This window comes from Morone saxatilis, unplaced genomic scaffold (assembly GCF_004916995.1).
Source record: "Morone saxatilis isolate NCDOM2014 unplaced genomic scaffold, NCSU_SB_2.0 Contig1, whole genome shotgun sequence".
Taxonomy (NCBI): domain Eukaryota; kingdom Metazoa; phylum Chordata; class Actinopteri; family Moronidae; genus Morone; species Morone saxatilis.
This window is the reverse complement of record NW_023339651.1, coordinates 8429842-8447959: the sequence shown is the minus strand read 5'-3', so window position 1 is coordinate 8447959 and position 18118 is coordinate 8429842. Positions and strand designations below refer to the sequence as shown.

General features: G+C 40.4%; 1 protein-coding gene across 5 annotated transcripts in view; it reads right to left on the bottom strand.

Moving 5' to 3' along the window:
- The window catches only part of LOC118329061 (calcium-activated potassium channel subunit alpha-1-like), an 89655-nt gene that overhangs the window by 67175 nt on the left and 4362 nt on the right, over nucleotides 1-18118 (bottom strand). For all 5 annotated transcript variants that reach the window (XM_035663052.1, XM_035663035.1, XM_035663044.1 and 2 more), the window contains exon 2: nucleotides 10377-10517. In XM_035663052.1, the coding sequence (XP_035518945.1) occupies nucleotides 10377-10517 (141 nt within the window). The remainder of the gene's footprint in view (nucleotides 1-10376; nucleotides 10518-18118) is intronic.

Here is an 18118-nt window from a genome sequence, read left to right as displayed (position 1 = left end):
TGAGAAATGTGGCAAACAGGGAAAAGGTGGAAATAATTATTAGCAGTAGTGTGTAGGACTGGGTATCGAACCTCAATACTTTCTTGACGGAAATATGTGATAAGTACTGAAAGCTGGCACTGATTGTCTTGTAAGATTTGTAAACTTGTCGTCTAAGTCAGATAGTTCCCTAATTAAATTAGTATTTTTTGTGTACTTAAGTACTTCTATGACTGCTTATATTTTGACAGATTTAATTTGTTTCACTGACAACATTACAATTAATTTATAAAATACAGCATATTGTCACCTGTTAAAATAATCGCCTAACTCATTTTTTCAAGTTTTTCCAGGAAACCAAAAAAACGTATCCGCTTAAGTCACACACTCAATATCGTATCGCAATTATGCGATTCTATCTTAAAGTGCCTGGTATGAAAATTCATGCCATCGAATCTGATCATCTCATCTCTCTGACCCGTACCTCTGTTTTAGCGATTGAGTAATTACCGATATTTGTGGTGGCAAGCCTTCAGGTGTCATGAGGAGGGATCGAATTATAGAGCAAACTAGTACACTACACTATAGTATAGTACATTAGAAAGTAGTGACATTGGGCCGTGGTATATTTATTCCGATATATAGGCAAAAAGACCCAGTCTTGTGCCCGAGTACTGTCTGGTATATCATCGAAACTTGCGACCACCCCATTTTACCTTCTGGAGAACGCAATTTTTACTGTTTCTCACTTATGGTATTTCATCAAATGCGTCTCCTATGTGTTGTCACAGCGTAAGCACTTCTAATCTACTATGGAGCATGGCATCTTACAACAACACAACAGAGCTAAAACCAGAACCCAACGGAATCACATGAGCATGCAATTTGGGCAGCGTGTTGTATCTCGTCAAACTCTTTGGTTTCAGGCCATTTGTTTTCGTACAAGTAATGATAGAACCGAGAATAGTAGTCCGCAACAGTCGTTGTTGTGGTATGTGAGTTGGGCTATTGTGGACGTATACGAGGTTCAGAGTATTCATTATCTAGGTGTTGTGTGCTTGTGTCATGTAGTCGCTCGCTCGTCGTGTCTTGCTGCTGTGTGTGTGTGTGTCGTGTTGTCGCTCGCCGCTGTGATGTGTCCGCTCCATACCATGCCGACTCGCACCTGTACAGCCTCACCGCACGGGCCCGCAGGAACGGCTCACGACCCCTGGCGGCTTCCACTTGTTTATCTCCAGCGAGGCTCGCTTCATAGAGTAGGCATCCAGAGAGAGCGAGGCACACTACGCACACAGCCCGTCCGCGCTTCCGCGCACCGATCAAAGCACCCTAGCAATCGCAGTCCTGCGTCCCTTCTGGTGTGTGTGTGTGTGTGTTGGGCAAAGTGGCACGAAGAAATTCCACCCTAAGGGGCAGTGATCACAGTCATATCACGCACCTGCAGCCGCAGAACCTAATTTGGGTCTGTATGGAGGTCTTGATCCACACTCCTTTACTGATAAATGGCTCTCCGATTTCTGTCCACCGATTGATCCTCTTCCCGACGTACGAGGAGAGAACCTCCGTAGACCGAACGCTAAAGAGCAGACTAGAGAGAGACAATATGTATAAGATACAGAGAAGAGATAGAAGGAGGTCAATGGGGTGATTAAGAGGTGCGAGATAACAGGCAAGACACCATCCTGCTTCATTGATCCCGCACCGTACTCTCTCCTGCTTTGCATACATTCTTAACACATCTCCCATCCCTAATATGTATTAATTCAGGAAGCGATTCTGAACTGCAAGTGGGTAGTGTTCAATTGGAAAATACTAGCGCGCGTACATGCGCCTACGGTGCATACACTAATTCCTCCAGATGTGCTCGCCCCCTACTCCATAGCACCGAACCGCGAATCAGCAAGTGTGGAGCCTGTTCGGAAAGCTATCGCAGCCGTGGAGAACACAGAAATGGGTACGACTCAGTAAAGACGTGTGTAGAGAAGACAAGAAAATGGGAATAGATCGGTAGCTTGTCACTGATGCGGAGAAAAAAAATGTTCTTGTGTGCTGGTGATTGTGCCTAAGACAATCAATGTTTAACTTGAAGTGTTGAGAAAGAGAGGAAATATGGAAGAGGGAACAGGGGCAAGACTGGAGATGTCGTGAGAGGGAATGTTAAGGATCCAAGGGTACGGATCCGCAGACACTATGACGGTGTAGATGTTTCATAAGTGTGATGGAATATATGTCAGGGTATGATAATAGATAGTAACCCTAATGCAAGATTTGTTTCCGATACGTTTCGATCGCTCGTATCAGCCGCAAATGCGTAAACACTACTACACGGAAATGTATAATAAGTGCTTCATCATAATAATCAAAAAAGTGTTTTTTATGCAAAACTAATCATGAGTATTTACACACTCATTTGATTGCACTCTCTTATTCTGTAGTATCCATGACTTATCGCATCTCTTCCATCTGTCGATGCTAACGTACCATAGATTCTGGATTATGGGTATCGCCATACAAGTGACCTAAAATGCACGCAAGGATGCACGCAACATTTATAAACCAATCTTTACACACTACATAGGCTGAGTACTGAATATCAGTCTTATGCTCAAGTTTAATTCGTGCTTGCGTTGATGAATCAAATATATAGTGTATATATATATCATACAAGATAGCCACACTCAACAATAACTATCCGTCCCCTTAAAACTGAAACAATTCATATTAATGGAGCAGCATATAGGTTGAGTGTAAAAAATAAATATCAAAATAATAAGAATTGTGAGGTGCTGACCTCACTTCGGAGTGAAATTATCTCAACCCACAAAGACAGGTAAAGTTAGAACAAAAACAAAATTAATCGGATAGTGTCACACACTCAAATATTCCCATCCTGAAAGATCCAATAACAAATAGATCCCAAATGAAGCAGATGTCGAAAAATTATAAGGACTGTCCAGTTTCCACTGTGCTGTATTATGGAACTATAAGGGGGAAAAAAATATAACTGATGTTTAGAAACAGGATGGTTACCACCCTTCCACAAGAACACAATTTTCGGTTGGCTGAGTGATGCGGAGAATTGCTGTAGGAGGTAAAAGAGCGAAAAATGGGAGAGTGTGCATGTGTGTGTGGTAAGGATGTGAGAGAAGAGATTCGAGGAGATGTCAATCAAACCAAAACACAGCTCTTTTAAAGCTAAATCCAAGGATGCTAACCACACAACTCATATTGTCAACACATCTCTAATAACAAAAACAAGACATTAATTATGGTACGAATACATCAGACCCTGATATAGCTTATTTTCCCCCATAGATCCTCCATAGGGCCAGCAGAGAGAAAACACAGAGAGGGGGATGTGTGAAGGAAGGGCGGTGGGATGGGTGGGCCAGCTGTATCGGAAATAGAATAAATCTGGGGTTGGGAATCTGAGTTGTGTGACAAAGCTGTGTGTGTATGATAGCTCGTGCTAACACTCAACTCGCGGGGTCGGTCTTGGATGATGCTTCTGTACTAATCTGCGAGATACGCCTCTGACAGCTCCGACGTCCGCTGCTGGCCCGTCATCAACCTACTGATCTACCACACAAGCACACACAAAAAATCAATTGTACATTTTTTCATCTGAAGAACCCAGTGCCGTCACTGATAACCGGCTGAAGTGAAACGCTTTATGTGTGAAAACAACGCGCATCAAAGCAGCAGTTATTCAGCCCATTTATATTGGAACGAATTTTGTATCATAAATCAGGAATACAAATCAGCTTCAAATCCTCTACTCGTCTCTATTTTGGTGGGCACACAACAAAAAACTGTGCATCTCAACGCCATAGCATCTAGGTACCTATGGGGTGAGCGCCAAAACACGTCTGCTTTATGACTGAATTATCTGTTAACTGGTAATTAACCACCACTGCTCTGTACGATCACTAAATCTCTCTGGAGAATCTAACCCTATTTACTGTGTTTTTACTATCATGTTTATTTATTGTTTACATATTAACGCTACAATATTTCTCCAAAAATAACATGGCTAAATAACAATATCACGTAATATTAGTTGTTAAACCACATTCCCGAAGCTATCAAAAAAAAAAGAAACTACAATATATCTCGTCGAAACTCCAATTCAATATGTCTATTGTGATTATAATATTATCTTAAATAGGAAAGATTACATGTGCAGCTTCAACAGATCTAACGATAAGGAATAGAAATACCAACAAAAAAACGATAATTCATCGATATGTTTGATGATCCCTTTTACTGTTCTACTCATTGGAGATATTGGTGAAACGAGAAGAAAAAATAAATAATAAGCTCATTTAACCCATATGATTATCTCTTTTTTGTGCGTATTGTAAGGGCTGACGTGCTGTCGTAGATAAAAGATAAAATCTGTTGAATCAACAGTTGCATGTTGGCAGATGAAGATACCCATCCAACGGCATCCCTGTAACTGTTGTTAGTTTAATCTACCTACAGCAGCACAACTAAAACACCCAAAAGGAAGCACACTATCCAGATGACTAAACATAGCTTCCACTACCCAAGACCTAAACACATCTAAGGGCATCCTATCAACATGTATATAGATGCTAGTTAATGTATATAGGCTTCTATTAAAAAACAATCATGTATTTTTCATAAGTGTGCTGAAAATTATGCACTTATAAAGACTTGTATTTACATGTGACAGTAGTTGCTCGAAGCTACCATGTATTACTGAAGAACCACCATACGGACAAGAGGACTATTTCTAACATAGGCATACTCTCCCATCCACACCTTGCCCTTAATTGCACATATACATTCCCAACCTCTACAAAACTAACTGCCCCTATATTCAGGAGCTATCGACTGGTACTCTTCATGGAATCCATCAACATGGACCATTCATCGCGGAGTGACGTGGGATGCCTACTCACACGACAAGAATTGAAAAAATTTAATGTTTTGCATGATGGGGCAAATAAAAGGCAAGTAGTGTTTTAGCATCAATAAAGAGTTACACGAAAACCAACAACCCACCGTTAAAGAGTAGAAATATATTCTACGCCTGATCTGATCAACTGAGGATGTAGGCGATTTTACCATAGGTGGCCGGCGTCATGAGGAGATGATTTAGGCAAAAAAAACCCCAATTTTGACAAAAAATGACTTGGGCGATTATTTTAACAGTGTGACGAATAATGTAAAAACACTAAAAAACCTGGATATACATAAATATATATGTTATACTTCCTTATCAAGTTTATGTGTGTTCAAAACTCTTCAGTTTTCCACTGAATAATAAAATTCTTTAGCTAGGATTAAGAATCAACTTGTTTTTCTTGAAATTTCTCTAGTGACCTGCTTATTTCTTCTTTTTTCAAGATACAGGACTCTTATTTCTAGAAAATCTTGAAACATAGTTGAATTCCTGCTGGGAAAGGAGTTGAGATATTCTTCTGTGCACTTGCAGAAAAGAAAGTTTTCGGAACTCAATTATAGGCAGAAATGACTTGCTAAGATGTTCGTGTGTTTTTGACCTAAGGGACAAAATTACTTTAGTCTCAATGGCATGTGTTTTCCTTCTGGAAGGCTGACAAAACAGGCCTGGCAGCTGCTGTCACCCGAAAATAGCGGCAGACTTAGAGGCGGGAGAGAGGCCGAGTGACGCTCCCACATTGTTCACTCTGTTGCACTGGGCACGGTGAAAGTCACACACGATCCCGTTGGGCACCAGAGTCCACAGGTGGCAAACAGCCTCCTGTCTCTGCAACAAGGCCACAGGGCATGTTGGTAAAATACCCATTACATATAAACAAGACTGACATCTAATCTGAAACCAAGAGTCAAGTGGGAATGTCAAGAAAAGGGCAACATACAGTAAAATGCTGTTTGAGTCCTTTCACACTGAGCTGAGCACTGTGGAAAATGTGTGATAATAATGCAGCACTAAACTGAATTCTCCAGTCGTGTAAAAGGACAAGTGCTTCCATCACTTCCGAATGGACATTTCTGCTGGAGCATCGCCCTTTGACAGAAGAGAGCAAGTCCCCAAAAAGTGTTTAGTGTTTTTTCTCTCTCTCTCTCTCTCTCTCTCTCTGCTTTTTTCACTCTCATCAGACAAAAAGCTTTTCCATGTAGTGGTACAATTGCTCACCGAGCCTCTCAAAGGTGGAAGGAGGAGGTGAGTTTGTCTGCCTGATGAAAATGCCTTTCTGGCCCACCTATAATTTCGCTCTGGCGCTCCTTCCCCACAGCTGCTCCCGGGTGACATCAAATCTAGATGACAGCAGTCAAGACAAAAGTTGACTCCTTGAGCCTGTCATCCAATAGGACTTCTTCCACATGTTGACCCCGGTAATCCTAGACAACCATGAATCTGCAGCACTTTAGCACTTTTTGTTTGACAGCTGCTGGTGATGACTCTGTGGACACCTTTTGCACCTGTATGCCACTACATCCCTGATCTTTCTCTGTTTTGTGTGGCGTCTCGATGCAATTAATTGTACAAATAGGAATAAAGATGCACTCTTTCCTCGCAATTTGAAATTGCATGAATTTTCTTTTCATAAAAACGCTGAATAGTGCCAAATACCGGAATTTCGAAGTAGCCTAACTTATCTTATCTTAAAATAACAATAAGTGCATGCCCAGCTAAGAAATGCAGTGACTATGTCAGAATCCTGTCAATAAAAAGAGTTAAAACCGAGCAAAAACAGCCTACAGTTGATCGTCAATGCTAAACAGTTGGAGACAATTTATCCAAGTCTGACTTTAACATAATTGACTCTGTTCTACCTGTGACTGCGCTTGGGGTTAGGGGGCAAAGACAGCAAAGGGAATAGTGCCAGAGGGCAGCTGTGTGCTTCCATTAATAGAAAACCTTTCTCTGGCCAGAATAATAGCTTTGCGACATCCCAGCCCCCCCGTGGGCCGCTAGATCTGAGCGCACGTGGGCTAAATGTCACTCAGCAGGGTCCCATCATTTAAGAGAAATCACATTTTCCCCCAGAATACACTAACCTCAGCCTCGCTCCATCACACACTCCCCATCTTTCAATTTCTTGACGATTACGTTCTCGAGGGAAGTGCGACAGAACAGGAAATAGATGCATGACATTACAGGAGACCCGCTGGGTTTCTTGGCACAGGTACAAGCTGCAGCCACCTGTTTAGCCCCCAAAGCGAGTATTGTTTGTTTTGACGCGAGCAAACAGTAATGTGATGAATAGGGAGGGTGGTCCTGTATGATGCAAAAGTGACTGGGGGGGAGGGGAAATGCAATAATGCATAAACTGACAGATGGGATCCTTCCGTGTCCCCAATCTGGGGGAAACTGTGTCCTTACATGCAGCATGCTGCTCATCTGAAATTAGAGAATAAACACAAGGGCCTCGCCTTTTTTATTGTATTTGAGTGCATGAGGAGTGGAGCACTGATATCCAGCAGATAAACCTTTACAGACTGAAAGGTCATCAGGAAGTGTCCTCCCTGCTAATCAAATAGCCCTGAAGGCAAGGTTTGATCTTTCACAATCTGCTGAGATGTGAGCTGGCCAGCCGGGGAAATGAACATCAGGCCTCTGGGCCTTCCACAGGGCAGCCTGCACCTGTTTATCACTCAACATCCACAGTCAGAGGTAAACAGCTTGGTGTGCAGTGCCCTGTGTAACATGAGACATTTGGTTGAAATGTGTCATGCTGCAGTTGTTGAGGTTAATACCTCAAATTTCAGTTTGAAATGCCAAATTATAAGAAGTCAGAGAAAAAATATAACCCTCCAGATAAGAAGATACGTGATGGTAAGATCTGATAAGTCAGACAACTCACGTCATGCACTTTAAACATTAACCAGCTTCTTAACCTTTGTCACATGTTGTATCCTGTGTTTGTAGAGCAAACTGGACAGAAACATTCAACAGAGGTGATTTATAAGTTTATATTTTGGTTTGGGCCTTTTGAGTTTTGTCATCACATACTCAGTCAGTTGGTTTGTATATTTTGTGTCCCTGATTTTATATGTTTGTTTGCTTATTAATATTATTATGACATTATCCTTTTCTTTTCTCCCTTTTGTAACACATATTTTAACAACTAAAAATAGTTATACAAGTAATTGACCCTGGATAGACATCACCCACTGTCTGTTTGACTGATCCAAAAACCTACATCAAAATTGCAAAATACTGCAGGCATCCTGCGGCTGAGAATCCTTTATGCATAATCCAGGTCTCAGCTGTCTTTAAGGGTTTAGATTTATTATGTCCTTGACTTCATCACCATCTGCACATAAACATTTGAGCAGGTCTAACTGGTAAAAGCAATTAGAAGACACACATTTCAGTTTGCTTCACGTGCATCAAATGTATCACCAAAAAAGACCTGACATTTCTAGAATTTTCTTCCCCGGTAAGGAGAGGTAAAGTTCACCCTCCACTGGTCTTCATTAATGAAGGCTGCACGTATAAAAGAGGTAAAGATTATTATCCTGGTGTGAAAAGCAGTTTCAGAGCAAATAGGCTGCTTGCAAGAACTACATTTCTACAGAAAACAACAACAACGTGGGTGAAGATGTGGGAATAGCAGCTCACCCCTACTCAACAAACACACACACAGCCACAGTAGAAGCATAAAATAAAAACACACACACAAACACTCATTTAAGCCTTCCCATGCTCTTACTCCTCGGTAAAACTACCTCTCAGATGGCCTGGAAATAGGCTTTAATGTGCCCCCCACCCCCAAACAGGCTGACATAGAAAACACACATCTGCCGTGTTTAGGTAAGCTGCAGTTGCCATGGATACAGACGAGCACTCGCTAAACAGTTGTGTGTCGGGCCATCATTGAGACAGGGCACTTGAGCTGTGTACACAAACACACACACACGTACGTGTAAGTTTATGGGAGCGTTGGTGGTTCAAACAAGGAAACGCAGGATGGCAGTCGAACTGATGTCACGCCTCTGTTAGCAATATGTTGCTGTCAGCATTAACTGTCACTAGCGTCTCTGCTCACGACGAACTAATAGAAGATGCCGTGGGGACAACCTGAGTTCAGCCTGAGTCATCAGAGCTTCATATGACATTTGGAGGAAGGTGAAGAAAATGTGCTGTTTTTAGCCCAAACTGAGGGCGAAAAAAGGGGTTTTTATTCCGTTCCTGGTATTAATCACCTTCCTTGCAGAAGCTTACGGCTACGCACATCATCTCAAAACAACAACAAATGTTTCACTTCGCTGGGTTTGAAATGGCAACATCCTCTGAAAGCAGCAACATACACACATTATTCTTTATGCACATGTTACTAATGGACTAATACAAATGTATCTTTTTATCCTTCCAACCTAGTCCCTGGCTTTTTTCCCCCTCCAGTTTTTGTCCCACAAACATGAGCTAAGTGGTTCGTTAATATTCCACATCAAACCATAATGTTCGAGTGTGGCTGCCCACCCAGCATCCATGATTAACAACCTCCACACATACACACACACACACACACACACACACTGAGCCAACTGGAGATGCTGCACCACATTTAGGGAGGTGGGTGAAAGCGGGATCAGCCCCGAGCACTGCGGCAAGCCTTGGCATGGTGCTCCCACTCATGCCATTTTATTTCATCACTCCTGAGTCCTACTCTTGCGTTGCCAAGTACTTATAGCCAAATCATCAAACACTCTCGCAAAATAATAAAAAACAGAAAACAAAGTATAGCAAAACGCCCTCACGCGAGGTGAGACAGGTTACTCATCCTTCATTTAAATCTCGCTGTACAATACAAGATAACATGTGGTGGAAGAGACATGTGTTCTCCACGTGACACTGTCAACAGACACACCAGGCGCCATGGCAACCCTTTCAGCTGACCAAATGCAATTGGTAAACTGTACATGTCTCTCCCTCCCTCCTTCCGTCCTTCTGGGTCTGTTTCTCTCCGCTGTCTGAGGGCATTATGGGGTGGTATGACCTTAATACAGTCTTTAATCTCCTCTTTGGTGTCCCGGCTTTGTTTTGATGTATCTGCCTCCCCGTCTGAGAGATCAGCTAACAAGATATGCACTTGCAAACTGGTATATTTATGCGTCGGTCAAGCAGAGATAAATTTAAGAAACATGCAAGCGTGCTTGATTTGTGGCTTGTCAGGAGCGACCTCCTCCTAAGCAAGGTTCCTGGCTTGTCCTATAATAACAAATATTTTTCACAAGGCTCCTTCACAAACAAATATACGATGAGGGAGTTCAGCCCGAGTGTCTAGCTGTCTTGAGAAAGTTTGGGGGTGATCATGATCGACTGTCACGCTTCATCTCACTGACGTCTTAACCGACAGCCTGCTACGTGTAGGCTAAAGTAGCTCAAGATGTCAATCACAGATTAAACGAAGGATGATGACTGAGTGTGAACTCACCAGGACTCTTCCTGTCAGTGTCTGAGCGGATATCATGACTCCAGCCCAGTCTTTTACCGAGGTCATCCAGCCCACCTCGCTGGCCGCCGGATCGTCCTTATCAGTTCGCTTGATGCCATCACCTGTCGTGATCCGATGGACCTCCTCAGAGAAAGAAGAAACAGAAGGTAAGATAGTGCAAAATGACACTTGACCAAAGTATAACAGTAAATGATTGCTAACACATTATAAAACAGCCCACAACTTACAGAATGATTTTGTTGTGTGAATCAGGTATGAGTAAAATAATAATAATGGTGTAACACTGATATTCTGCAGAACTTGTAAATTAATACAAAAATGCAATGAGCAATGTGCATTTGTTTTTATTTCACTGTAGTCAATCCAAAGACCATAAACTGGTTGGATAAATTGCCTTTGTAGTGGGCTTTAACCCGTTACCTCCCCTATAAGTACATTGCTGTACTCCATAAATGAATGACAATTCCCGCATTATTCCAAGATCTAACATTTCCACCCCAAAGCTAAATGATTTCGATGTTCTTTAATAACAAACATTTTGAGAGATTTCCCAGAAGCCCCTTTCATTACCTTTGTGTTCACTGGCTCTTTTGGTAGCATATCATAACTGTGAAATATGTTACACCATAATTACTTCATAGACTCTGCAGAGTACCAGTGTTTCCACTAGTACTGTACCCTGTAGATACCTAGTTTTTACAAAATAAAAGTTTTTTCTTGTTCCCATAGTCTTGTTTTTCTTCTACTGTACTTACATTTAAGTACCAGTACAAACCGGTAAGTATTTTATTAGTACCTGATTCATACAGTAAAATTACACTGTGAATGGTGTAATTTGCTGTATTATAAAGTGTTACCAAATTATTAATTTCATTTTATCAACATATTTTCGTCCAGGTAGCATTTAGGCCTCAGCATGGAGACCAATAAAGACAGAGGGTGCCAATAGGTAGAGCCACATGGTAGTATTAGTGCTCCAGTTTCCAGCAGTGAAGAAGCTTGTTGGTGTTTCTGTAGTGTAATGTGATATTTTAATGACAAGTGCATATATAGCAATAGCTTTGAGTAAACCAGAAACATAAATTAGCAAACAGTGAAAAGCAGCTGCTAATAACAGTACAGGTAACTGTTGGGACTCTCACTGTTTTGGCTCACGCTTACCAAATGCACAAAGAGTAGCTTCTTCTGTCAGTATGTATCATCGCTAGTAAGTGAAATGTTGTTGCGCACATCATAGAGACAAGGTCAAGATTTAATTCTAACTTTAAACGTCCAGTGTGTACCATTTAGGAAGATCTATTGGCAGAAATTAATATAATATTGATAGGTTTGTTTTCAGTAGCGTATTAACCTGAAAATAAGAACCAATGTTTTTTTTTTTAATTATAGAATGAGTTCTATCTACCGAGGGAGTGGGTCCACTTCTGCGGAGGCTGCTATGTTGAACCGCCATGTTTCTACAGTAGCCCAGAATGGGAAACCAAACACTAGCTATAGGTAGATATGGACTAGATATGGCGCTTTACCTTCACACTTGGAAGCTAAGCTGTATTCAATTGGTTGCAATCTTTAATTTCACTGCTAGATACCACTTACTCCTACACACAGCTAACAGCCACAGTTCCTCGATTAGCAAGGAGCAAGTAGCTACTAGCCTCATGTCTTGAGAGCAGAAGTTAAAATGCTCTTGGCCACTACTGGGTGTGTTTAAAAATCTTTGGATCTATAAATATATTCATATTTAACGTTATATCTGCAATAATCAAAAATTCCCTATTAAACCTGCATGATCGTAATTGATTTTTAGGGCTACCTCCCCACTTCAAATAAACAATGCGTCATTCTTTATATAGTGACCATGCTCAAGGCCTCCAAAAAAAACCCACGCACATGTATGCACACTTGCATACAGTAAACATACAGAGTGAGAGCAGCAAAGAGACTCCAGGAGTGTATCCATGGCAGCCACTGAGCTCCTGGTGTTTCTGCTCCACTGAGTGGGCTGCCTGCCTGCCTGTCTCTCTGCCTGTCTGTCTGTCCGTCTGTCTGTCTGCAGGGACTGGCATGATTCACAGAGCAGGAAATCGAGACAGGATGCAGAGGTTAGCCGTGTTCCCTGATGAAACACCCCACAGCCTCAAGACTAACATGACTTGGACTCTTTACCCTGTGACATCCTACTCCTCCTCTACCTTAATGGTGTCACACATCACTCTCCCTGAGGCCTTTTTCTCCTGCTGCTCTGCTCTTCACGTGGGATTAGTTGGTGTAATTTACATAGTTAGAGAAGAGGAAAAAGAACTGTTCAAAGCTGAAAGCTGTAGGAGTTTATATAGTTTCCATTAACATGTGTGCCACGCATACACTACTACGGCAGTCTTTTTTTGTGGTGTTAATGTCCAAGATCTCAACAAGCCACATTCTCCAGATGCAGAATGGGCTATTGTGTCCCGGGACAGGGCATCAGCTTCAAAGAACTCCTGGCATGCAACCGTGCAACATGTGTCGTGCTTCCACTCCACCATCAATCTTTGTAAAGCTGGAGGGAGTGCAGTACCACTAAAAATACGAATGAATATGGTCTGCAACATACAGCTATGGGTTTACAGTGATTAGATACTATGACAAGTTTGCCAGAAGTCTGGTTTAGTGGGAAAGAGGGAAAATAAATTAAATCCTTTACTTAAGTTAATAACAATATATTTTTGTCAATTGCAAAAATTCTTATGAAAACACAAAATTTGTCAGTGCCGACATCAGTACTTTGTGACGTCCCCCCAGCTCTCAGTCTCAGGCACATTGTTTTCTACTGAAGACATAAATTTGTACAAACAACTTTCAAATATTGCTTCACTTTTTAAAAAGGGTAAATTTCCTAAATCAGCTGGGCACTGTAGTTTTTAGCAAATGTTATTCAAGTAGGATTAAATGGTATTTGTATTTGGGGACTATTTGTACTGCAGATTTGGTGGCCATAAGTATTAAGTAGTATCAAGAAAGGAATAATACCATAAAATTAAAAATAAGGGTGCTGCATTTAAAACTGTACTTCAAAATAAAAACATCGTAATGTGTGAAACAAATAAAAAAAATAACAAAATTGCTAAAATGCCATCAACATGATTATGTATATTATTATGTATTAAAGTGTTGAATATAGACATCATTAGCATTGTGAGAGAAAGGTGCAACCCCACTAACACAACCAACATTTCACAACAGCAGATGAGTGTGTCAACACCCCGCTATGTACAATTGTTAGGGTTTCACCAGACTCTATTATACTAATTAGTATAACAACAATATACTAATCAAAAAACACAACAATCTTGATTAGCTCAACATATGTGCCATCAGATAAATGTGATGGATTTCCCGAAATATAGTACAGACAAAATAGAAAAAGTCAACTTCAAACTGCACAACATTGCTTATGTAAAATTATTCTTATTTTTGGTTTCACCATGGTATTCCATAATGATGCCCACCCACACGCCACACATTTCAACTTTCTCCATTATTATCACTAAATAGCTGGCTGCACTAAGAAATTCAATCATGTTCAGAGCCATTAATCAGAGACAAGCAGACCACCAGCAGACCATGTTACACTTCCTACAGCCTGTCCAGAACCCGGGCAGCACTAACCTGATAACACAGTATAATAACATGTCCAGTTCACTTAGTAGCTAATGCAGCCAATGAGAAATGGTGTTGAAAATTCTGTGAAAATTTAGAAATGACAGGCAACAGGTATTATCTCCACGCAGTGTTTTTCCATTATTTATTTGTGAACTACACTCAGTGTAGTTTTAATTTGGCTAGAGTGCAGCGTGTTTTGCTGTAATAAAGTGGGTAAACAGGCAGCAGTCATTTTACACTTTAAACCAAACCACTGAGACTTTCCAAGGTTACATCATTTATTTTTTTGGGGAAAAAAATCTTATCAGACTGGTCTTGAAACAGAGCCTCTGGGGGAATTTAAGTTTAATCTGACTTTTGAATCCCCTTAAGGAGATCAGGGTGAGTGGATCAGACTATGGGTTTGGGACTAAAAGGGAAAAGAACATACTGTTTGCAGCCTGTTGAATGAGTGTTAAACTGTTAAAGCTGTTAGAGCTTAGGCCTAAAGTTTCACTGCAGTTTTCTGGCAGTAACAGCCAGGAAGAAGCTGTGTAACCATCCAACGAGTACTTTGGTTAAAGCATTATGACCCCTTGACAGTCCCTACAATATACGGACATCATACCATGAAAGCTACAACATATGTAGCTACTACTCATTAATGAAAAGTTGGATATAGTACGAAATAAATACTGATACGGATTATAATGAAATATCATAAGTCACTAAGGATATTACAGAAATATTTTACAAGCTCTATAATGATACTGAGTGAACTACTGCTAAAGGGTTTAATTTCTTATTTATGAATGTTGATATGCAGTCCTGCTGACTATTAATGCATCCTCTGCTGCCTTCATGAAATATAGCAGGCATAATCAATAACAAATTGAAAGTTGGTTATATTGGCTTGGTATATTTATGGCCATGGAATTCAAATTGGCTAAATACTGTAAGCCACTTAATGAAATGAGACACTAATACGGCTTAGCAGACGCATTTTGTTATTCACAGATGATGGAGGTAAAGTTTCTAAATATTTGTCTGAAGGCGGATGGATCTCAAAGGATGTTTTGAGTCCAAAACATTGCTGCATCTTTTGCAAAATTCTTGTATTAGGTTCACATTTCCATTACTGATCTGACTTAAATGCCTTTGTCTGATCTAGAAGATTAATTAGACTTCACACTCCAAGCCTTAACGGTCAACTCTGATTTATTGCTCAGATCCGATTTTTTTTTTGGTTTGGCTGTTAAGATTATTGGTTAAATGTGGCTCGTATCAGATTCCAGTATGAACAGGTCACGGTCCTGAAGTGAACCGCACAACAAATTTAGATCTAGAGTGACGTAAATGTCATATGAATTCTGATCACACTGAGGTCAAACTGCAAAAAAACTGTATTTAAATACAGGTCGTATTTGATTTGTACCACATATGAAAGTGGCTCATACCAGAAGTAAAAAAATTCCAGTGATTTTTGCAGTTCGAACGGTCATGAAAGAATCAGATCTGAGTCACATACAAACAAAAAAATCTGACTTGGCTCACTTGTGCCTGCAGTGTGAACGTAGCCTTAGTGACACGAGACATGATTATGAATGTCTTCATTTAAAGGGTTATTCCACTGAGTGAATGCATAAAGGTCACGGAGAGTACTACTGAAATACTAACTAAATATTACTATTTTCTTCTGTGGCTTTGGAGGGAATATGTGTTTAAACCTATTGCCTGTTTAAACTAAACTAGATCGCCTGTTACATTTGCAATTTACAATAACAACCATTATTAACCATTATTAAGCCAAGAGGCTTCGACGACGATGGCTTCACACCTGGCTTCAGTCGATCTAGTAACTAACAATGCTTTATAGAATTTGACAGCAAGTAAATATTTCTGACCAATCAAACTGCATGATTGAAACTCTTCATAATTAATTTAGTAGCTCAGTATCATGTTTGTTTTCAGAGCTCATTGTTCTGTGTGTGTTCCTGGTGTCCTCTGATGGTTGGTTTTTCCCAGGTGAGAGCAATAATGCCACAATGCATAAGAGTGTCCGGTTTGACTAACGTAACTCTATAAAACTCTTGACTTGATGTATTTATCCTTTTTTAATGAAGTGACAAAGGCTGTGTTGAGGGACGTGATAGCCATTAAGTACACTTAATTGACACCACGCTGTAATCCTCAAGCACTTTAATGGCCCAATCTAAAAGTGTATGCTAAGCAAAACACATTGGCCGTGATATTTTTAATGCCAGTAAAGGCAGAGTTCAAAGATTAATAATTTGTGATTCATGACATGCCTCTGTCCAATTATTTTCTTAAAAGGGTCAGGTGGGTGATTTCCTCTTAAGGTCACATGCAGGAAGATATCTTCAGTGTGAAGATGGAGGGTTGTGTTTTGACATTTAAATCTTGAATTTCTTCCCGCTTGAAAAAAACGTTTATTTAATCATAAAGCGTGTTGCTGACATGATGTTTACCTCTATAAAAGTTGTAGTTTTAGTTAGCTACACATCAAGAGGCTTGAACGCTGGACTTTTAATTAAATTAAAATAGACGGGATACATTTTTAATAGCGGCAAAAAAGTACATGTGCTCATTACACCCACTCAGGCGGCACATCTCCTCTTCGTCACTTTGATCAATAGTCTGAGCCTCCAAATTTAGGTTTCGCTAAATCTAGTCCTCCTGACACGAGAGGTCATTGATCACCACTGTTAGCCTATTCTCAGGATCCACCATGATCATTCTTCAGAGGGTGAGTACATTAAACTAGAATAGAACATGTGGCTCGTGACACAATTTCTGCAAAAGTGAATAAATTATTAAAAAACATATTCATAATAATCACATGAATAAATCAAGACACTCTCAGATGAGGAAAAACTTCCTGAAATATCCGCGTCTCATAGCTGATCTATGGCCCCTCAACCGTGCGAAGACAGCCTCTGTATCACATATGGCACTTGGCCCCATGTCCTTCCAATCAATAAATCACTGAATGAACTGACACAATTATTTGGTTAATATCAAAGAGCAGAGAAAGAAAGGGTCCAGTCGGTAGCTAAATTCAACTCGCGAGTGAGGATATGAACTAGAATTAGAGGCTAAAGTTGGACATAAATAGTATGTTTTGTTATTAATGATAACTCACCTGTTGATTAACATCATCACACTAACTATGAAATACTTGAAAAGCGTATGCGACAGTAAAACACTATTTGCACAAGCCAGTACAGTAACGTTTTCTTTCTTACGACCAGTAATAAAATGGTATTTTCCGTACAAAACTGTCAACAAGTAACATATAACACGTACACATACTGTAGATAAACATTTTCTATTAAACTTCAACACCATCATGTGCATCTTTTGTCTTTCTGACTGACAAAAAGCAGCCAGGCTCTGGCATCGTCGAGATGTTTAACATTTGTGTTAATCTGAGACCTGTTGGATCCCAGATGGCGCAGTGATGGCCAAGCTGCAGCATGCTGCTTATATTATGCAATGTTGAGTAGCTTATACTTGCCCAACTAATTACACAGCCAATTAAAAAGACATTACAAGGAGTATATGTGATTTCTTTACAAAGGAGGCCGTCCTTTTTTTTTAAATGATTGAGGGTCTAGATGTTAAATAAATGATGCTGCCTTCAAGTGCTTCTTCTAAGTTCACATTGAAGTACAATGTGTGATGTGTTCAAGCGCTCCTGGCAATAGATAAAATGAAACAGACACAAACCAAATCAGTCCTTTTTTTTTCCAGTTTGTGTTTCAGAAATGGTGAACGAAAATAGTAAAAACTGTTTATGATAGCTGATGTAGTTGATGTTGTGCAGCATTAATATTCACTGTGCTTGACTTGTTGGCATTTTGTGTGAGTGTGTGTGTGTCTCTGTGTGCATGAGAAACACAACAGCAAAAGTACCACTCAGCTATTCCAACTTTCTGACTCGTAATTACCACCGTTCGATCATGAGCACTCATCTCATAATTACAATATTTCAGACGGCACTTTAAAGCACCATGAGAGTGACTCTCCATCTGAATCCTCCAATCACCCCCCCCTCCCTCCCCAGCCCCCCAACCCAC